At 39.8% G+C, this 23308-nt stretch overlaps 1 protein-coding gene across 2 annotated transcripts in view; it reads left to right on the top strand.

Annotated features, from left to right (window-relative positions):
- Window positions 1-8686: 8686 nt before the first annotated feature.
- The window catches only part of SLC4A9 (solute carrier family 4 member 9), a 44225-nt gene continuing 29603 nt past the window's right edge, over window positions 8687-23308 (top strand). Inside the window, exons 1-6 of one of the 2 annotated variants that reach the window (XM_087722103.1) lie at window positions 8687-9006; window positions 13226-13386; window positions 16127-16276; window positions 16931-16992; window positions 19532-19689; window positions 22450-22537. In XM_087722103.1, the coding sequence (XP_087578229.1) occupies window positions 8693-9006; window positions 13226-13386; window positions 16127-16276; window positions 16931-16992; window positions 19532-19689; window positions 22450-22537 (933 nt within the window). In that variant the 5' untranslated portion in view covers window positions 8687-8692. Of the gene's footprint in view, window positions 9007-13225; window positions 13387-16126; window positions 16281-16930; window positions 16993-19531; window positions 19690-22449; window positions 22538-23308 lie in introns of both variants that reach the window. The other variant, XM_087722104.1, reaches the window with a different exon arrangement.

The following is a 23308-nucleotide window of genomic DNA, read 5'->3' as shown; positions in this document are numbered from 1 at the left end:
TTATTGGTATCATATTAAGCTGTACAAGTGCCGGTACAGAAAGGGTTAGGAATGTGTAGTTTGTTGTGAAGAATGGATATTGAAAGTACTGGTAGCACAAATGGCTAAGATAACACTTCTGCCTACTTGGTTATAGAGAAATGAGGGTTACGAATGTCAAGAGAAACATAAAAATAATTTGAATGTAGTGGGAATAAAATAATGTATCTTACAAAACAATGAACAAAGTCAAGAATGAATAAATGATGAGGAATTTTAAAAAGTACCTTGGTTCTAATGAAAGAATAGATTCACAAAGCGAAAAATATGAGGTAAGAGAGAAAATGGAGAAAGTCCAAGTTGGATAGAGTTGATGAGAACCTCAGAGAAGAGACAGGTAAGAACACTTGTTACATATATGTAACAAATAGCACTACATGGAGCCATGTATGGAGATGGTGGTATTAAGAATGTGCTGCAAGGATGGAAAGATGTGGAGAGGCATCATTAGGGTTGTTGGCATAAACTTATTTCATACTCTCCTTTAGTTTACTACTTCTTACTCCTTTTCTGCTGAATAATGGGAAGTCTTAATGCATAATTCCTTTTACCCAGAAAGGGAATTGGATGCTGAGTAAGTAGCTATACAGATATAGATACAATAAAATATTGTCACAATATTTTACTTGAATTTTCAAACGCTATGAAATAGTACTTTGAATAGTTCTAAGCTGAAAATATGAAGAATATTTAAGAAATGACAAAAACCATTCCTGAAAAGATAGTAATAGTTGTAAAAAATTACTTGGAGCGGGGGGGGGGGGATTAACACAGATATACAAGTGTGTGGCATTGACCTGCCATCTTGTGATTGCTATAAAATTCAAACCCCCTTTTAGTGGTTTTCCTAGTTAAGCATATTTTTTTCCTTTGGTAAAACTTCTTCTTTTCTTCTCCAAAGACCTGTAGCAACCTGTCAGCTTTTCACGAACAGTTTAATAACAGTGGAAGACAACAACAACCACAAAATGTTCCTGTTACTTTCAGGGTGTGGCATGTGGCATTTGGCTATACTTTGTAGACTATGCAACTGAGAAAGAGGCAGCAATGGGAGGCTGCCCTGGGCACATAGGCATGGAAGTCTCAGATTACCTCTTGCACAGATAATCAATGATAGGAGATAAAGCTATTTTCCATGAGTATGTCTGAACAGCAGTTTCCAGAAACTAAATCAGGATATAGAGAAAGAATGAGTAGACTGCAACTTCCATCTCTCCTCCAGATCAATCAGCTGTTGCTAAGGGTAACAACCAGAACAGGAGGTTACCAACTTGGTAATCAACTTCTAATCAAGGCTAGAAAGCTGATATTGATTTTTCCAGTGTTCATGACTCTGATCTTCTTTCAACAAGTGAAGTAAACAATTTGTGTTGGTGTATATTTCACATTGGTTATATGCATACAAGATAGGCAATCCATCTGTGCTGTTGTCCAAAATTGTGGATATAAAATGTTTGCGGTTTTTAATTGCTATATTGTCACTGTTTCTTCCCTTGTGTTGCTGATCCCATATTCCTCTTTTGATTTCACACATCAAACATCATACTAATTTCAGACTCAAGTGTATCACAGTTTTGCGCAATATGTGAACCCAGAGTTGGTAAATATGCTAAGCCATAATGTGATTCACCCAGGTTGTACAAATTTAGCTAAGATGGTTTGGATGAGCATTGATTATTCTCAGTGCAATTTGTAAACCAAATAATAGAGGATATGGAGGTAAAGCTTCTCTGTGTAGTGATATTGTGAAAAATTGAGTAAGACCTGGGGAAGCTTTAATCAGGTCCATGGCTTGCTACTAATAATGGCTTTGAATCTGTATCACCGGGAGGTCCTGCGTTTTGTAGTGGTTCCAAACATTACAGAGGAAATTGTATTAGGCTTGGCACAGTTGGACAAATGGGGACCCACTATATGGTGGTGTGGTGGTAGTAGGCATCTCAGAATAGGCCTCGGTCTTGTCCCCCTTCTCATGAGGCACAAACCACGGCCCAGGGCCTGGTGGGATTCCGAGCTACAGTGCCATCAGTACATACAGCTGGGGAAGAGCAATTCCCTCAGGTATATACAGACTTAAAAGATGTATGTTGTGAACAGGAATGTGATACTTTGCCCCCTCACCGCCCCACGGATTGTGCCGTGGAACTATTCCCTGGGGCTAAACTACCAATGCCCCAAATGTATTCTATGACTCGCAAGAGCTAACAGAAATGAGGGCATACATAGAAAAGTAGCTGCCCCCATTATTTTCCAGGAGAAAAAGGATGGCAGCTTATGCCTCTGTGTTGACTTCCAGCACATTAATGCCATCTGTGTGGAACATCTGTACCCTCTCCCTTTAATGAAGGACATGCTGGCTAGGTTAGTTGAGCGACACATATTCACGAAATTAGATCTCAGGGAGGTGTACTATAGGGTACGCATTCGGGCTGGTGATGAATGGAAGACAGCTTTCAATTGTCCTCTAGGCAGTTACCAGTTCCGGGTTATACCCTTTGGACTGCAACGAGCCCCAGCGGTGTTCATGCAGCTAATTAACGAGGTGTTGCATGAGCATCTATTTAGAAGATATCCTTATATATACCAAGACCATGGAGGAACATGTAACTCTTGTATGCCAAGTGATTAAAAAGCTGCGGACGCACATTTATACATCAAATTGTCTAAATGTGAATTCCGCAGGATGCAACTAGATTACCTTGGGTTCCGTATTTCACCTAAAGGGGTGGAGATAGACCCCGCGAAGGTAAAGGCGGTGTTGGACTGGCAGGCTCCTAAAACCCGCAAGCAGTTGCAGAGTTTTTTAGGGTTTGCCAATTTCTATCGCCAGTTCATCCCATCCTTTGCCCAAGTGGCCCTTCCACTAACTGAACTCTTATGTACAAAACATCTCACGGCAAACCCTCAACCGGGAAGCCTGGTTGTGTGGACAATAGTGTGTCAGCAAGCATTTGAGCATCTGAAGTCCTTGTTTGCACAAGAGTCAGTACTGAAACATCCAGATCCCACTAAACCATTTGTGGTTCAGGCAGATGCCAATGATATGGCAGTGGCTGCAGTCCTCTTACAAAGGAACAATGAAGGAGTCCTACAGCTGTGTGCCTACACCTCAAGGAGGTTAACAGGGAACGAACGCAACTGGCCCATTTGGGAGAAAGAGGCATTCGCAGTCCGGTGGATCCTGTTGACGTGGCGGCATTCACTAGAAGGGGGAGGGATACCCTTAGAGGTCTGGATGCACCATAAGCAAGATCTGAGCAAAAAAGGCGCGAACAAGTACATATCAAATGATTACCCAGCCCCCTCCCTCCAATTACCTCAGCCCAGTGTCCAATCTGCAATTCTCTAAGGTGTCATGTGGGGTGCATCTTCAAAAGACTTCATAAGGTTGGTATGCAAGATGGTTGGCCTTGACCAAGACCAAACATCAGCCATCAGCATGCACAGAAGATGGTGAAAAGGAAACTCCCGTCTTCATTTCTCCTCCAGTACCATACAATTCCCTTCCCAAATACCATGCCCCCGCTCTCCCCATTTCTATGGCAACCGATAGCAAGCAAGTGAAGCAGAGGCTGACACTAACTTAACTCCCCAGATGCTGTCTCTGTGGTAGAGGGGACGCATGGCTTTCATTGGGGGGGGGGGGGGACAACAGGGCCAGCTGCCAAGGATGGTGCTTACCAGATGGAGATTTCCTCCTCCAAAAGCAATCTACCTGATAACTCTACAAAGCTCTTCTTGATTGACTGCCAGGAGTTTCCACTGAAAACATTCCAGAACTGACAACTGACTGTGAACAATCCATGATTAACTGCCTGGTAGTTTTCACTCTGGGTCACAAGGTGATGGGTGTGCACAAGCGTGGGGATGGGGTTTAGCCTAATTACCAAGTAACTATAAAAGGTGGTGGGGAGCACTGGGTGTCAGCTCTGACAATCTATTCATTGCCTTACTGCTTTGTTGGTCAGTTTGTGCCGGAGGAAGAAGATAAACTGCATTTTCCAACCGTCTCCATGTTTGGCTGTTTTCATTAACCCTTTGGAACCCGACAGTTACTCGCTCTCACTCCAACTCACCTCACAGGGTTCTTGTTGTTGTGGGGAAAATAGGAAATGTAAGGAGCATTATGTGTGTTTGCCACGAGTTATTTATAAAGAAGGTAAAGACGAGATAAAAAAATAATAAATAAATAAAGACAGATGAAGGAGATTAAGCATTGTTGTGAATTGCTCAAGTCACAAGAATACCAGACAGAGACTGAACAATTGTTATAAACTATCCTGTTTCACTTCATCTTAGACTCACATTGTTTTGTATGCTATGTAAATTCAATGTAGATGGCACATTATTTATCAGCAGCTTAAGGTCATCGTAGAATTTGTTTTTGTTAGTTGTGACATTTGAATGTTTTGAAATTGTCAGCAAAATTAATAATTCTGCTGTAACACCAAACAGAAATGTTCTTAATAGATAATTAATTCTACTTTTTTCAGGCGCTCATGTTTGGCACCTAACAATGTCATTATGTCTCTCAGTGAAACATGTTTGTTGCACTTGCTGGACACTTTCCATCTTCTTAGCCCCACCCGACTCCATGAGATGTGCATTGTTTACAGTAAAAACACCTGATATTTTGGTGCACGCAAACATATTTGAACTATACACATATAGTGGTTTCTTTACACTATCCCTTTGTAGCAATCTTTAGTATTAGCCCTGAGCTGTTTGTTATGTCTGCCTTTGTAGGTATGTTGTAATTGCACACAGAAGTAAGTTGTTTTATTTTTGGTCCCAAACCAGCAACATCATTTTCAGTACATAAAATGTGTGAAATGCAGCTACAGAAGAAAAAGCCTATTTAATAAGTAAATCTGTAAGAATCTTTTAGTGGATTTTATAAGCTGGCACACAAAATGTAGCTATTTTGCATACTATAGCAGATTACTTGTCTGAAAAAAAGTAAGAAACTTTTAAAAATGTGAATAATCAGGAAGAACCAATAAAATAAATTTCTTTTCTCTCCTCCATCTCAATATCTCCTGAATGCTTTAGGAATATAGATAATAACCTTTTTACTGTAAAATAATGAACTGGATAATGAACTAAATGTGTATGGAGGGCTCAAGATGTGGAGAGCATTGACACAAAGTGCAACTGATCACTTAATTCATCTTATGAAAATATTTTGGAATAAAGGTTCAAGCGCTCAATGCATAGGAATACTTGCACTTTCTTGTATATATATCAACAGACTTTCATATATTTATGTACAAAAAACACACACCTCTAATTCAAACCATATATTGTAACTTAATATTGTCAATTTTGGCTAGTATGCCATTTTAAACCTCATCTAGCACAGATGGCTTAATGAAGGTGACTCATGTCCTGATCACGTGGTTGGAGTTGTGGTAGCACAGTGGTTAGAATGCAGTATTGCAAGCTAACTCTGCCCACAGCCTGGAGTTCGATTATGCTGACTCAAGGTTGACTCAACCTCCCAGCCTTCCGAGGTTGGTAAACTGAGGACCCAGATTGTTGGGGGAAATATGCTGACAATGAAAACCGCCCAAAAAGTTATGTAAAGCACTATGCGGCGGTATCTAAATTCTAAGTGCTATTGCTATTGCATTACTTCACTGGAGCTCACAATGGTGTTGCCCTTGGAGATGACTTGAATTGCAGCTGGTACAGAATGTAGCAGCCATCCTGCTGATTGGACAACTTGCCATTTCAGGATAACATTAATCCTTAGGTTGCTGTCTTGGTTCCCAGGAGGCTCTCAGGCTTAATTCAAAGTGCTGGTTTATCAGGTAGAACCAGATCATAACATGCACCACCTTGGCAGACTTGAACTTGCTCATCTTGTCTGAACATCCCAAGGTGCTCTGGGGAATTCCCCTCCCCCAAAGGTTGTATATGTGTGTGCACAAGGCTGCACACCTTCCGGGTTGTAGTTCTCATAAAGCAGAATACACTTTCAGAGATACACTTGGCCTCTTTCCTTTTTGCATTCCACAAGGCCCTTAAAGCCATATTATTCCAATGTTCCTCCACCTTGTATGGTTTGATTCTGAGTATTCCTCGTAGGTGAATATGGTACTGCTTTTATTTTATAGATTATTTCTTTTTATACTTTTTTCTTTGCCACCTAGATTTGCAGTTGGTTTGGATGGTTTGCAAATACATTAGAATAAATAGAGGAAAATTTATAGCTGTCTTCTCAAAAAAGGCTTCCCTATGTTTAATCGAGAATATCCATCCTCTCCAGGTTGTAACACTCAGATATGGGGAAGGATAATACTAAAATGCTAAATACAGCCCAATGTAGGTTACTTCATTAGAATTATAGCACAGAGGAAAAGCCTAAACACTTCTTCCTCTTTTTATTATCTTAAAAGGGAGGGAGATGGAATGTTAAGAAATATGAAATACATACAAACGTGATGAGAAATCCAACATCAGTTTGGTCCAATTTGATCCTACCCTACCTGCTAAATGAACAGTTCTCAGATGCCAGAAGACACATGTTTTCTCTTCTTGCAAGTTTGATAACAGCTATAGTTTTTGGCAATGGTTTGCTCTCCAAGCTTGTTTGAATTTAGTTTCTGAACGTTTTGTTACCAGATTACATAACATCATCAGCAGGATATTCTTGTCCTTATTCTCCTTAGCTTATAAATGTCTTATGTACCAATGTGGCCAGTTGGTCGTGTGATTGGCTGTTTGTTTGGAGCTATATTTAAATTCTGAGCAGCTGATTGGTTCTCTTGTTGATTGATTGTTGAAATTGCCTGGTTTCTTACATATTCATATGCTGGATCTAGATCAATATGCTTGTTAATGTTTGTTAGCCAATCATACAACCAATTTACCATATTGCTACACAAGACATTTATAAGCTAAGGAGAATAGGAAAAAAAATTCCTGCTGCTCATGTTACGTAGTCGGGTAATGAAATATTCAAAAACTAAATTGAAACAAGCTAGGAGAACAAACCACTGCCAAAACCTAAAACCGAGCTACAAGTATTTTCCATTATTTCAAAGAATTATAAAAGGAAAAGGTAAGGTTCCTCTTGCACATACGTATGTGCTAGCCATTCCTGACTCTAGGAGGCGATGCTGAAGTGCTGAAGAGCCAGCACTGTCTGAAGACGTCTCTGTGGTCATGTGGCATGACTAAATGCCAAAGGTGCACAAAATGCTGTTACCTTCCCACTAAAGGTGGTTCCTATTTTTCTACTTGCATTTTTACATGCTTTTGAACTGCTAAGTTGGCAGAAGCTGGGACAAGTAACAGGAGCTCACTCCGTTATGCAGCATTAGGGATTTGAATCGCCAAACTGCCAATCTTTCTGATCGACAAGGTCAGTGTCTTAGCCCCTGAGCCCCCACATCTCTTAAGCAAACAAAGCAAACTACGCTGTTTGGCATAGTGATTAAAGACACTGGATTAGAAAGTGGTAAACTTTTAATTGTAGTCCTGTCTTAAACACAAAAGCCAGCAGGATGACTTTGGATCAGATAAACATGCCCTCCTCCAGAAAGTAGGTACTGTTGAGCCAAGAAAACATGGGTTTGTTCCTACATTCCTTAGGCACCAGGGTTGACCTAATTGACCAAAACAGTTGTCCCTAGGAGAATTCATACAATCCTGTAAAAAGTATCAATAGCAATAGCAATAGCAAATTAGACTTATATACCGCTTCATAGGGCTTTCAGCCCTCTCTAAGCGGTTTACAGAGTCAGCATATTGCCCCCAACAACAATCCGGGTCCTCATTTTACCTACCTCGGAAGGATGGAAGGCTGAGTCAACCCTGAGCCGGTGAGATTTGAACAGCCGAACTGCTGAACTGCAGTCAGCTGAAGTAGCCGGCAGTGCTGCATTTAACCACTGCGCCACCTTGGCTCAACCATCCTGACCTCTGTGAACAGTGTTAATAAGACCACAATTTTATTGCCTCTTTACTTAAATGTCATGAACATACTTAATGTCAAGTCATACTTAAATGATTTGAGCAGGGAGCCTCAGCTTCCCTGATTACATGGATTTAGAGGGGATGGATCTGTGTCTGGTCTTAGTTCAGCCATCCAGAAATGCAGTTGTGGCCAGGTAAATATTCCCACGCAGTTGCCTACATCTCCTCCACATTGGGCAATTCATTGTCATTCAAGGAGCCCCAATTTCTCTACTTTTTGGAAACCTTTCAGCTTTCCCTGCATTACAAGACAGGATGTGTCAGGTTTCTGCTCTTTTTCCCCCTACCCCCACCTTAACACTTTTCTTGTCTCAAATTTCTCTGGTTCGCAGGACAGCTTGCCCTGTGCACAGTTGTAAACAAGCCCGAGCCTCCTCTATATGAGGTGAGCAGGCTCTGATTGAATGGGCAGAATGGAGCTGCCTAGGTGAGCTCAGACTGGTCTCTTCAGGGCTGAACCTCTCTCCCTTGCAATATTGTTTGGGGTGGTGCTGCCATTTATTTTGGTGGATCTGGCCTGAACTAGTTCCAGTCCCTTATAAAGCCAGGATGACTTGTTGGCTCTGTTCAGCTTCTGCTCTACTGGGACCAAGCAGCTTGCCAAAGAGAGGAGTGGGAGGCCCAGAAACAATGTGCTGAAGGAAGAGCCCTAATCGTCCCTCATCTCAGAATGTCCGAAACAAGGCTAGTGGGTGCAACAGTGGACTGTCTCGTAGAAATGACAGGAGATTTAATTTCTCAGCCTGACACGAAGAGCAACTGCAGCAGTGCAGACCGGGCACCCTCCAGCATAAATTCTGTGGTCCTCTGCCAAGCCGTCCGCAGAAGTATCTTCAGCTCTAGCACATCTTCAGCAGCTGAGAGGGTTAGCCTGATCCTGAGACAGGAGGAGAAGAATGAAGAAGCAAGCTGTCCCGTACTATTTATACAGCTCTCCGAGCTCTTCAGTACAGCTGAAGGACAGGAATGGAGGCAAACTGCCAGGTAAGTCCCCAGAGACAAAGGTAGAGATATAAACCCATCCTTTACATGCAGGAGGCTAGGACATTTGGCTAGTTGCCTTGCAAGGATGAAATGGTGCTAAAAAGGAGTGGGACTGTCAGAACAAGGTTCTGAAGCTGAACACCAGGATCCCATTCCAAACGATCTGAGTTAACTCACTGCATTTTAAAGTTACACACAAAAGTGTTACCAATAAGGCCATTTTAATCCAGAACCTACTATTACCTGTCTTCTTCACTGGTGGGAAGTTATGCTGCCTCTCTCCATTTCCCCCTGCTTTTTTTTCTTTGCATGCATAGATGTGAACAGAAGACCTTTTGCCACATGCACTTCAATATGGAGCAATAGCAATAGTTAGCCTTATATACCGCTTCATAGGGCTTTCAGCCCTCTCTAAGCGGTTTACAGAGTCAGCATATTGCCCCCAACAACAATCCGGGTCCTCATTTTACCCACCTCGGAAGGATGGAAGGCTGAGTCAACCTTGAGCCGGTGAGATTTGAACAGCCGAACTGCAGAACTGCAGTCAGCTGAAGTAGCCTGCAGTGCTGCATTTAACCACTGCGCCACCTCAGCAAAGGTGCTCTGGCAGCAGTTCTTCTCTGCCACGGGCCAATAAGTTGCTTTCATTTCATCCCCGCCATGAATGGGAGACCCTGAAGTCATCCTCAGGCATATCAGATTAAAGTAATAATTTCCTCCTTATTGCAGGCTTGTGCAAAGGCAGCCTCCCCACATTATCTTGGAGTGCGCTGATTGGGAACATAGGCAATGCTGGCATGATAAGGACTGGCAAGGGGGAACCGAATTGCATGTCAAGCTAGATATCCGCTAGCTAAGGTATGGGTGGGGAGCACGGCAACGCAGTGATGAAGAAATTCCCTTAGAGCAGTGAAGTGGCCTATATCAGGCAGGATTATGGAACTGATCTGCCATTGCTTTCCTGCTGGAAGTTTTTTTATCAACTTCTCAAGGTCTGAGCTTATTTAGCTTCTGAACGTGAGGAAGACAGATCAGTCAGGAACTGTCACCTCTTGGAACCTGCAGACTGAATCAAACTGATCTTAACAAGTTCTGCATCGATATATGTAACTAACTTAAGTTGACCATCCTCCCCTTTAAAGGTTTTTTAAAACCATCTTTAAAAGAGTATAAGCCATGAAAGATAAAGTAAAACTCAATTGGTAAGATGCAGATTAGTAAAAAAAATATCTAAAATTTTGATAATAATATTGTTTTTAACATATCATTAACTGCTCACAAACATATGGGCACATCATTTTTTAAAGGAAACTAAAATTGCTGTTAGCTGTAAAACTAAGAAGACCCGGTTAATACAGTATAAATCATTACCTACACTGTGAGCTATAATTAATTGGAACAAGACTAAAAATCCAATTTTCCATAAGATTGAAACTTTAAACACAGAAAACCCCTATAATGGGGTCCATATCAAACTAGTCCAAAATTATTTCCAGTTAGAATTATTTTACATCACATTTTTTAAATATAAAGTTATTTTCACATTGAAGCATACATCCAGAACTTGGATAATCATTCTTTGAAAAAAACGAATTGAATATTCTTTCCAATAAGTAGCATATAATACCATTGCAGTGGTTAACATACATAGAAGTAATTCTGTATAATTGGAATGAATGCCTGGTTTAATAAAATTTAATCGGAACATTACAAAGTGCAAATGAAATTCAGCTTTCAAATTTTGTTTCATTCTAATAGGAATTATTTTCCAAAACTGTCCAGTTTGCCACCTTGCCACCAAATGTGAAAAAAAACACATCCAATATTGAATTTCCAACATTTTTAGAAAAGGAATTCTTCATTTTAATGATGAAAACTGGAGTAACGTGCCAGTAATAGAACATACTGAACCAATTTACTTTATGTGTACTATTTGAAGAGGGGTTTTATGCCCTTCTTTAATTAAAATTCCCATTGTTTCATCCCTATTACTATATTCAATTTTTACATACATTTATAATCATGCAATCCTTGATCTTTTCTGATGCTGAGTCAAAGTTCAGTAATAGTTTAATAAAGTAAGGCCAGTAACATTCAAAATTGAATGTTGGATTCCCCAAAAATCTCACATGAAGTGAGAAACCAATGGAAAAGGGGAGTTGCAGGGAATGGTGTAAGTTTTTGGAATTCCAATACATACACACAAATGCCATCAATTTCTAGGCATTCTAGAAGTTATTCTAAAGCTATGTTATTCTAAGATGTTTCCTTCCTTTCCTCATGTTCTCTGTAGAGATAAGTCCTTGACTTATGACCACAATTGAGGTTGTTAAATGAAACATTTGTTAAGTGAGTTCTGCCCCATTTTATGATCTTTCTTACCATAGCTGTTAAGTGAATCACTGAAGTTGATGAGTTAGAACAGTGTTTCTCAACCTTGTCAACTTGAAGATGTCTGGACTTCAACTCCCAGAATTCCCCAGCCAGCGAATGCTGGCTGGGGAATTCTGGGAGTTGAAGTCCTGACATCTTCAAGTTGACAAGGTTGAGAAACACTGAGTTAGAAACATGGCTTCTCCATTGACTTTGCTTGTCAGAACATTGCAAAAGGTGATCACATGATCCTGGGAGGTCATAAATACGAACCAGTTGCCAAACATCTGAATTTGATCACATGATCATGGGGATGCTGCAAAGATCGTAAATATGAAAAGCAATCATGTCATATTTTTCAGTGTCGTTGTAACTTTGAACAGGCATTGAATGAACAGTTGTAAGTCAAGGACTACCTGTACTGGGAAAACATGTTCTCCATCTTTTCTATAACTGTATTTCTAATGTGAAAGTCATCACAGCATACAAAGAAATAGAATTCTATTAGCTTTCTTTGTTATGTTGTATAGAGCAGATTCATCCAGGTGAAAAACTCATTCTAGGTCTGAAGATAGAGCCGAGGTGGTGCAATGGTTAAATGCAGTACTGCAGGCTACTTCAGCTGATTGCAGTTCTGCAGTTTGGCTGTTCAAATCTCACCGGCTCAGGGTTGACTCAGCCTTCCATCCTTCTGAGGTGGGTAAAATGAGGACCCGGATTGTTGTTGGGGGCAATATGCTGACACTGTAAACCGCTTAGAGAGGGCTGAAAGCCCTATGAAGCGGTATATAAGCCTAACTGCTATTGCTATTGCTAAGATCAGCTTTGGTGTGCTGAAATACACCCAACTTTCTTTTTAGTATTAAATATTTCCTTTTCCTTTTAGATAAGGTGGTGAACAAGATGTTAATGGCCATTTTGACCCCTGAGTAACAATAGCACAGGTACAGAAGTAAATGATGCATAAGATACACGTTAGAACTGCACAGCACTGTGGTAAATGCATACTTAGTAAAGGTTTTGATTGGAAAATGGTTTTGGTGAAAAGAAGCCTTGGCTTGTTTCTATGCCTTTGGTACAAATTGTCTGTAGTCACACAAACTGCATAATAGCAAATAGCACTTGACGAGCTCCAGCTGATGTACAATGTGTGCAGCCAGGCACTCCAAGTAGCCCCTTCCCTCAGCCAAGCATTGGCACTTCACCTCAACCATTGTTTTTAGAAACCAGCCTGGCCCACTGCTGTTTCAATGAGGGTCAGCTGCCTGCTGTTGTCCTCAGCTGAGCTGTGCGACAAAGGTTCAGACTTGAGGTCAGCTGAGAGATTTTGCACTCAGCCATGTTAGACCTCCTATTGATCCTACCCCAGTTTCAGTGATAATATCCTTCCCACGGCCAAAACACAACCATCCAGGATGGGACCTTGTTGTTTCTAATGTTTTAGGAAGGGGCAGATCATTTCTCCTGATTCTTCACTGGTTTATTAATGGTAAAATAAATGCCTAAGGTCTATTTGTGGGGAGGGTATTCTAAAAAATTTACTAGTAATTCAGCAATTCCATGACAGATTTCTTTAGAATGACAGTGTTTTGTTAATTACAAGAAAGGATCCTAGAAATGCCCATGTTCATTTTAGAATCTTCTTCTTCCTTGAGCTTGAAGGGGAGGGGGGGACCAATGATATACAGTATATTTTTTTGAAAAGTAATGCTTTGATGATTTATGATCTTGTGAGCCATCAAATTGGTGTCAATTCTTAGTGATTGATAAATTAAAAAATGGAAATACAAATTGTCCTATGAACAAGGGATTTAATTACTTCTCTAATTAAGGTATTTTATTGCAGGTGGATAAAGTTTGAAGAAAAAGTAGAAGATGGAGGAGAACGTTGGAGCAAGCCTCACGTCACAACTCTGCCCCTTCATAGTTTGTTTGAAGTTAGGACCTGTATAAGAAAAGGAACTGTTCTTCTAGATTTGGAAGCTCATAATTTTAAACAAATAGTTGGTATGTAGAAGTATGGAAAAAAATAATCTCTGCTTCATGAGGTGTCTTCTATTCTGGAACAAAAGCAACTTCTTCAATGAAAACACTACTTTCTTAATTGGTGTTTGGCTCAGTGTAAGCTTTGGCATTGCGTAGTTTATACAGATTTAACATGGCTCATTTCTGGCCTTCCACATTGATGAAGTTCTGCTGAAGTAAAGAATCCAAATGTTTTGCTTAATTTCAAACAAGTTTATATGCAATGAACTATTCAGCTGAACATGGCCATTTATTCTGGTTAGTTAAAGACAATTTGAATAGGATCTCAGTATGGTCTCTCCCCAGCTCTTTAGGGGAGCTTTACTGCTTGCAAGAGTTTCTCTCAATATAGAAATTAAGAGGAAATAGGCAATTATGCACATCTGTCAAGTGAAAGTCCAAGATCTTTATATATTTCCCTTTCGGTGGGGGGTATGAATTTCATTTCATTCTATGAACAGTCACTATCTTGTGCTGTATCATTAACTAATTCAAAAAGTTACTTTTGGCTGGATCCATTTGATGTTCATTTTTCTACAGTTCGATTTAAAGCTTTGAATGTATGGTATGCAATATTTTTCAAAACGTTAATGGTATAATAGAAAAGAAGCACACAGGAAAGAAACACTGATAATTTGTTTACAACTGAAATTTTTTAATCTTCTTGTCACCTGCAAACTTCCCTCTTCACTCAGAGCAAAATGCGATCCTCACAATGACAGGAAAGCACCAGAAGAATAATTTTCCCAGCAAGTAGCAAGAAAAAAAATGACTCAAGAATCTTGAACTTCCAGTAGCCTTGTATCTCAAGACACCTTCTTGTTCCCCCTTCTTCCTTGTTCTTGTGCACTGTTAAATCCTTCTACCACTTTTTCTAAAGAAGCAAGGGATGATGGCTCTCTCATTTTTTTTTGCATGGAGACACATATATTTAAGGCAAACGTTAAACATAAACTTGGTTGGAATCCTCCAGTTCATTTCCTTGGGCAGTATTTAGCAGAATGTGTATATATGAATAAGCCCATTAAAATATCTAGCCATGGATGCTTAAAAAAGGACGCGTACTTTTCTCAAAAATGTGCTTGATATGAAATATAGGATTATTTGAATTATTTTCTTATAGGGAACAAGCAAGCTAACAGTAAATACAGCCTAATCAAGAAACCACCAAAAACATCCCCAAACAACTAGAACATAAAATGATGGCAAACTCCACTCCCTTCTAGCACTGATGATGTTACCTAGTTTGGCAATGAAATGATTGCAAGAAAACAATTATGCTCAAAAAACCCAAGGACATATTTCCTTATGGTGAGAGAGAGAAAGGAAAAAAAGGGCTGTTCTTGTAGGAAGTAGGCTAAAGCCTTTAGGGGAGGGGGAGGGAGGGAGGGAAAGAGAGTGAGAGAAAGAGAGGGGGGAGAGGGAGAGAGAGAGAGATGCCACTAGGATAAGTAAAATAAAATATGCAAAGTATCTATGCTTCTTGAGCTTCTTGAGAACAGAACATGCTATAGTGCAGTGTTTTTCAACCTTGGCAACTTGAAGATGTCTGGACTTCAACTCCCAGAATTCCCCAGCCAGCGAATGCTGGCTGGGGAATTCTGGGAGTTGAAGTCCGGACATCTTCAAGTTGCCAAGGTTGAGAAACACTGCTATAGTGTATTCTCAGGATCCAGAAAGATAGTGTAATCTGTCTCAAATCAGTGTCTGCTCCATGTCAATCCAGAAGCAGTCCTATTCAAACATGTCTCCAGACCCACACTGTGATTTGGAAAAACAGAAACACCGTCATCTCTCAAGAACTAGTTTGCTTTACTTTACTTTATTAGTCTAATCAAATTTGAGGGAAAGCCATGGCATGCCAAACCCACATAATGGGTTTGCATATCACGTTAAGCCACAGTGAGGTTTGTTTGGCTTTGGATTAGAAAGTTAAATGAATCCCAACAATGTAATTTTAAACCATAGCATAGTCCATTGTGGAAACTCCTCTCTGCGGTTATGAAACAGGCACTACAGCATGTAAATCAGGCAATGAGTCAACAGAAGAACAAATGGTAGATGAAAGTTAGATACATTCCAGAAACTCCATCCTACTGTGTTTACTGGGGACAGTGGTGGGATTCAGCCAGGTCCGGGAGAACTGGTTGTTAACTTTCTAAGCAGTTTAGAGAACCGGTTGTTGGAAGAAATCTCATTTTGTTTTTCCCCATTTTCGAGGGCTAATCCTGTAAGGAAAGCAGGAAGGAAACATTCTGGTGTTGTTTCTAGCCTAATCTGTATTGCTCTGCTTACAGAAACTGCCTCTCCGGTTAACCCTCATTGCATTATAACAGCTCAGGCAAAGCGCCCATCAACCTGAGTGATGTTGAGTTGGCCACGCCCACACAGTCACATGACCACCGAGCCAGGCCTACCCATTAGGGCAGAGAACCAGTTGTTAGATTATTTGAATCCCACCACTGACTGCGGAGTATTTTTCCTGTTACACTAAATCTTAAAGGTTGCAAGTTTAATTTAGTAAGGGAATCAATGCTGTTATTGAAATTGCTTGATTCCCTTACCTCCAGTATATGGATTTATTTCTATTTTATTAAAACAATTGCTAATTAACATAGAGTTATTGATACAAAATGCCTTTCAATGAAGTTCAAAAGGTAGATATGATTGCAGGAAAGGAAGTGATTTAGTAGTTTCAACACGTGTTCATTTTATGTTCAAGAAAAAGTGATTGATATCCAGATAGAGAAACAGGCCTTCAAGCCGGAACTCTTGAAGAAACTTACCTATGTCTTACTCCTCAAACCTTATCATCATGCAACCAAATCTCAACTGAAGATGCTTTTTGAAATGGTCAAGTCCCCTTGTGCTGGTAAGTAACTAGCATTTTTTTTCTTACTGCCAATTCAAATATGAAGCTTAGATGCTATGTAGCTGCTCCCTCTTATGTCAGCCATAAACAGCAGGAGAAACTCCATAGTTTAACACTGATATTTACATGTTAATGGTAGCAGTATAGCATTTGGTCCAGCTTTTATCAGCACATTTTTAAACTATGCAGCCCATGCTAAACTATGCTAAAGAGTATCCTTCCCATTTTCTTGTCCCTATAATTACAACATGAGGAAATAAGCAAGCATTGCAGAGATGCCCCTAGACGCCTAGAGCGCTGACAGAATGGGATGAAAAGGACTCTTCAAACAGAAGAGAGAGTACAATAAATAATTCTTACAATGCTAATATACAACCTGAACCCTTTGCAAAGTTAGGCAAAAATTCTGAAGGCAGATGAATGTGAAGGTGGTAAAGCAGAAAACAGTACAAATTGAAGTCAGCAAGAATAGCATGGGCAAAGGTCCAGTATGTTGTTAAAGTGGTTATAGGTTGGATTAAAATAATTTAAAGGACTTGAAGGTTATAATGCATTGTAATTAAAATTGCAATTACTGTGGAAGTAACTCATAATTAAGCTACACTATATATGGAACATCATTGATCTCTTATTCTTTTTTTTTTAATGTTGCAGATAGGGCTAACAGACATTCAGATGCAAAGTGTGAGGTCTCAGAGGTACCATTAATGGAACAGGTAAGCAATGGTGTTAAATGTACAAATGAGGGTGTGTGATAAAATGGTGGGGCTATCAAGTGAAGGATGTTACTATAAGACACACAAACATCAACATTAGAAACAGTGGTCTAAGTGTGGTCTAACCAGAGCAGAGTGGAAAAATTATTTCCTGTGATCCAGACTGAGTATCCTGTTAATGAACTTGGTAGTATTTCCTTGTTGAGCAACTCACAATCTATCTCATATTTAACTTGTAATTAACAAAGACATCTAGATCACTTCCACATAAAGTACAACCAAACCAAATACTTGCACTTTTATTTTGCTTACCCAGATTAGGAAAAGATAATAGCTGATGGCTTTGAATAATTTTACTAACTTAATCTATCAAGCATTCTTGATAGATATCTATCAAGATATCTATCTATCAAGATATGTATCAAGATATCAGCACCTGAAGGCATCATGCACTCTGCAAAACTATTTTGCCTTAGTTCCTCTGGAGCAATGGTGGGTTGCAGGCGGTACGCCCCGGTACTGGCATACCGGTGCCTGCCGAGAGCACCGGGTACCATTCCGGTATGGTGCTCTGGAGGGCCCACCTGCCCAAGCACCTTACCTGTTATTTGAGCTCTTCGGCGCTTTCGCACATGCGCACGGAGAGTACGGCGCCTGCGCGATGCTCCGCCGAGCAGCTGGAGCATCGTGGAGGCATCACAGAGGTAAGGACGTGTGTGCGCATGCTGCACACATGCATGTGGGGGACGCTGGGCCCCATTGCATCATACCAGTTGCAACAGGATCTGGAACCCACCACTGCTCTGGAGACAGAATCATTCACCACTACAACAGTCTCTAGTTTCTCAAGGTGACTTCTGCTGTCAATCAGCAGAGTAGCAGGCATTAGTTTGAGCTCTTCCTCTCCTTCTGTCTCTTCTGACTCTCTTGCCAAACTCCTATTTTCTCCTGTTTGCTCGACCTATCTAATTTGAGGTTTATCACATTCGGAAAGTTGAAGCTTTATACTTTTATCGAGGGTACAAGAAGCCATAAACACCTCTCACCCTTTTATTTTGCAAAAATATAATTTATCAATTTTTATTATGGTAATAGTATAGTAATATATGTTTATTTTTATAAGGATAACATTGCATTCTAATGTCAGACATGTAAGATGCTCTATGTTGGGGTTTGGGAACAGATTAACAGTCAAGATCAGAACGGTTGGGTACAATAGAACAACTAAGAGAGGATTACACAGAAAGCAGGTAACCATGTCATGCAAATAATGTTCATATCATGAAAGCCATATCATGAATAAGAGATGTGTGCTGTGCGGCGTTGTCGCCACACTGGAGGGCCGCTCATGTGTCCTTGGCCGAATTGAAAGGAAAACACCAGGCAGAGTTCCTCGGGATGAGCGAGCTTCGAAGTACATTTAAAGACCTCTTTTATTAGAAAAGTTAGTTACAGCATCATCAAAAGGAGCGTATCAAAAGGCATATATAATCACACATGGTACAAGTAAACTAATGAAAAGTCACAGCATTCTACAAATAAACCAATAGAAAATCACAGCATCGCATAGGGAGGGCAGAGGGGGAATAGAAAGTTACAAGCTGCATGGCATTGGGAGGGGAAAGGGGGAGTAGAAAGTTACAAGCTGCATGGCATTGGGAGGGGGAAGGGGGAATAGAAATTTACAGCACAGCATAGGGGGGAGAAAGGGCAGGTGTGGGAGTAGCTGGCTCACATAGTTCATGAGGCTGCATAATGAGTCCTGACCGTTTAGGCCGGAAAGATTTTTCTGGTACGATGTCTCTCCATCCCTGTGTGTGTGTGTGTTTCAGGCAGGCAAAACCCGCCCTGCACACACACACACCCAGAAGGATTCCAACAGTGCTGTTGATGTAACACTGGGTATATTTTCAACATTCCATATACACCTGTAAAACTCAGGGTTCAAGTGCCAGTTCTGGCTTTCCAAAATTGACTTTGCTTTTGGAAGCCAGCTGGGAAGATTATAAATGATGATCACACAATGGCAAGATTTTGCAACTGTCGTAAATGCAAGCCAATTGCCAAGCACCCAAATTATGACCACATGACTCTGAGGATGGTACAGTGGTTGTAAATTTGATAATGGGTTGTAGGTTACATTTTCTGAAGCTGACACAACTCCAAACTGTGGTTAAATGAACAGTTATAAGTCAAGGGCTACCTTATATCAATAATATATCATTTTATAAAAACTCTCTTTGAGGGAAGAGCTTTTTCTGTGCTCTTCACAAGGTTTGCATTCCTTCTTCCTGTTATAAATGAAGTACAACTAATGATGATCAGGCTGTGTTAATGGCAGTGAAGGATGACAGTATTTTCTCAGGAATTCTCAGGAATATTCTAGTATCTTGCTGTTGCTTTCTGCATTCTGGAAATTTGCCAACTGATGAACTGCATCTGATGAAATAAGCAACAGTTCACAAAAGGTTATGCTGTTTAATATAATTAGTCTCCTCCTGATTTTTGGTTTCTTATTCTTAATTTCTTTTCACTGCAGCTAAAAAATCGGTTTAAAAAGAAAATTCCAGCTGGAACTGAAGTGGCCAACATTCTTGTAGGAGAAGCCTCTTTCCTAGAAAAGCCCTTCATTGCTTTTGTACGCCTGCAAAACTCATTGCTTCTTGGAAGTTTGACTGAAGTTGCTTTTCCTAGCAGGTAATCAGAAAGAATAGAAAAGAGGTCAGATGATCTTTATTAAAGACTTTTAGTGGAATAGCAGATTTCAGGTATGCTTGAATGGAGCAATTCCCTATTAGCATCAAGCATCTCAAATGAAGCTACCTTTGGAAATTAACACAGTCAACTATCTTCTGATATATAACTAGAGCAGCGGTTCACAACCTGTGGATCGCGACCCCTTTGGGGGTCGAATGACCTTTTCACAGGGGTCACCTAAGACCATCGTAAAAGACATATTTTCGATGGTCTTAGGAACCAAGACACCTGTGTGCCAGTGTTTGGAGCCAGGGGAGCGGAGGTGGCAGGTGGCAGCAGGCGCTGCCTTACAAAAGGGTGGGGCTACCTGACAGGAGTGGTGGCACATGGACACATCGCCCAGCCAATTGGGACATGAGAGGCACCGGTGGGTGGATTGGACAGCTGAGTGGGGAGAATTGAGTGCCTGAGCGCTGGTGAGGCAGCGCCCTGAGAGGAGGCCAGGCTGAGTTCGGTCTTCCAGCAGTGAGGGGAGGGGAGGGGACGCCAGGAAGCTGAGAACCGAGGCGGGAAGGATGGCGACAATGTTCCTTCCGCCTCCTAGGAGATTTGGAGTTCACCCAGACACTCTGTAGCAACTGGCTCCAGACGTTTGGGTTTTCCCTTTTCTGTAAAAACTTCTGTCCATTCACAAGGAGACCCGCCTTCGTTTCCTTCCCGCGATATCTATGAATGAGTGAGTGGTTGGAAAACTTGGGAGCGAGAGGATTCCAGGAATTTAGGGAGGGAGGGTGAAAAAAGGTAGCTGTCACAAAACATCTTCAGCAGCCGCTTGGGCACACAAGGAATTTGTCTCCAGTGCACCAACTCACAGTGTACATATAAACAGCAAGTAATAGGTCATAGGTCATAATAATAGTTACAATCATTAGTTACAAACAACAATTGATAAATCATAAAGAACCAATAGGACAAGATGAAAAATAGGAGGGGATATCCAACCTAGTACTGTATTTCTCTTTGACCCACTTTTTTTACTGTCTTTCTTCTCCATTTTATTTTTATTTTGTTACCAACTGAAATGTTTCATGGACTTTTTGTAACAAGGTTAGAGGTTATATTATATTATATTATATTATATTATTATATTATTATTATTACTATTATATTATATTATATTATATTATATTATATTATATTATATTATATTATATTATATTATTATATTATATTATATTATATTATTATATTATATTATATTATATTATATTATTATATTATATTATATTATTATTATATTATATTATATTATATTATATTATATTATATTATATTATATTATATTATATTATATTATATTATATTATATTATATTATATTATATTATATTATATTATATTATATTATATTATATTATATTATATTATTATATTAATTATATTATATTATATTATTTTCATTAGCAAACCATTTCACAATATATAATTACATATTATTTTTGTGATTAGCAATAGCAATAGCAGTTAGACTTATATACTGCTTCATAGGGCTTTCAGCCCTCTCTAAGCGGTTTACAGAGTCAGCATATTGCCCCCAACAACAATCCGGGTCCTCATTTTACCCACCTCGAAAGGATGGAAGGCTGAGTCAACCCTGAGCCGGTGAGATTTGAACAGCCGAACTGCAGAACTGCAGTCAGCTGAAATAGCCTGCAGTGCTGCATTTAACCACTGCCCCACCTCGGCTCTAATTAATCACTATGCTTTAATTATGTTCAATTTGTAATAATGAAAATATATCCTGCATATCAGATATTTACATTACGATTCAAAACAGTAAAATTACAGATGAAGTAACAACGAAAATAATTTTATGGTTGGGGGTCACCACAACATGAGGGAGTGTATTAAAGGGTCGCGGCATTGGGAAGGTTGAGAACCACTGAACTAGAGGACTTCAGCCTGCTCACTTGCCACACTTAAACATTCAGTTGTGGCAGTTGGATGTTGCCTAAATTAATTAGTATATCAGCCAGATAAAATGTGTCTGCATCAATGCAGCTCTGATTCCTAGTCTTGCATTCTCCAAGTGCTTAGGTATGTTCAGAAAGAAGCTATGGGGAATACTTAATTTGAATTCTTTGATTTTGATGATCTAACGATCCTTTTCAATTTCTGGCCTTTCTGAAATGTTCTTCTTAGTGGAACATGGAAGCACAAACTAAGTTGCTGTTCCTATCCCAGGCCTAACAGACAGTGGCTGAGCTCGCAACACAAGACTTATTGAAGAAGCCTGAGTTCACACATAACGTAAATAACAAACCATTGTTTGGGAACTACAGAGGGTAGACTCAACAAGGCCAAATAATAGATGTAATTCCTCACTAAATGGAGGAACAAGCCTAGAACTAGTTATAAAAGAGACCAAGTCTTTATGGTGTCTGAGGTTCTCTCTTCTAGCTGGGCTCAAGAGCAATTGTGTTCTCCATTGTGATTACACAGTTTAGACAAAAAACCTCAAAAGTTCTTCCAGATTAAAAATGAATTTATCAGTGCAGGAACCAGGCATCTAAACTCTATTTTCCTTTCCAATTCTTCCAACATCTCCCACTTTCACAGTTATTTAGCTGTGTGTAGGATTCTGGTCTCAGTGTTCAAGGAAAATGAGCATTACTGACTTCCTTACTTTCTTGTACACTGCCATTCTCAAAGGCTCTTTATATAGTGGTGCCATTTATGATTTTTGTGTATTTGTTTGTAGATTCCTCTTTATCCTGTTGGGTCCCAGAGCCAGATTGAAGGCCTACCATGAAATTGGCAGAGCAATGGCAACTCTCTTAACAGATGAAGTAAGTTTGGTTGCTGCTAAACTTCCTTTGTCAAGTTAGGATAGAGTAGGGTGGCATTAATGCCTAGAGAGGAAGACAGCAATTGTTCAATATGTCCAAGACCAAGCTTCTAGTTGCGAAATAAGGGGGTAGACTAAATCTGGCCATAGAAGGCTTGTTGTTAATTTATTCTTTCATACTTCCTTGTATTGCTAGATTTTCATTTAAACTGTGATATGAACAAAGTTTGATTTCTTCTGCACTGGAAGCAGAATAATATAATTTAATAAATCACAAGTCATCTATTCCATTTCTAGTATATAAAAAATAATTCTAGAAGCAGTGAAGAGCAATAGCATATCTCTTTTTAATAGGGAAATGTAACAAATGCAAGATTTGGCTTGAAACCTGATTGAGAAAATTGTTTAATTTACCTTTGACAGATTAGGAGGAAAAGTTGAATCTAAATCTCCTTTCAGAAATCTGAAAGTTTATGACTCCAATTCTGTTGTTTGACACCAAAAATAAAAAGCTTTTTTTGGGGGGGGGGAACTTTTGGAGGAAAAGCATTTTATATATACATACATACATACATACATACATACATACATACATACATACATACATACATACTCTTGTTGTATTCGGGTCTTTTCCTGTGTAAGATTGAGATTGTCTTAGCAACATTTTGGCGAGGTCTCACTCGCCATCTTCAGGGTTCGATAATTTCCATAAATTCCATAATTTTGAAGGAACCAAATTAATCTCCAAAACTGAACACTTCAACAAGAG

This window comes from Thamnophis sirtalis, unplaced genomic scaffold, assembly GCF_051295495.1.
Source record: "Thamnophis sirtalis isolate CommonGarterSnake01/CBP01778 unplaced genomic scaffold, rThaSir2_p1.2 scaffold_8, whole genome shotgun sequence".
NCBI classification, from domain to species: domain Eukaryota; kingdom Metazoa; phylum Chordata; class Lepidosauria; order Squamata; family Natricidae; genus Thamnophis; species Thamnophis sirtalis.
This window is presented reverse-complemented; position numbering and strand designations above follow the sequence as displayed.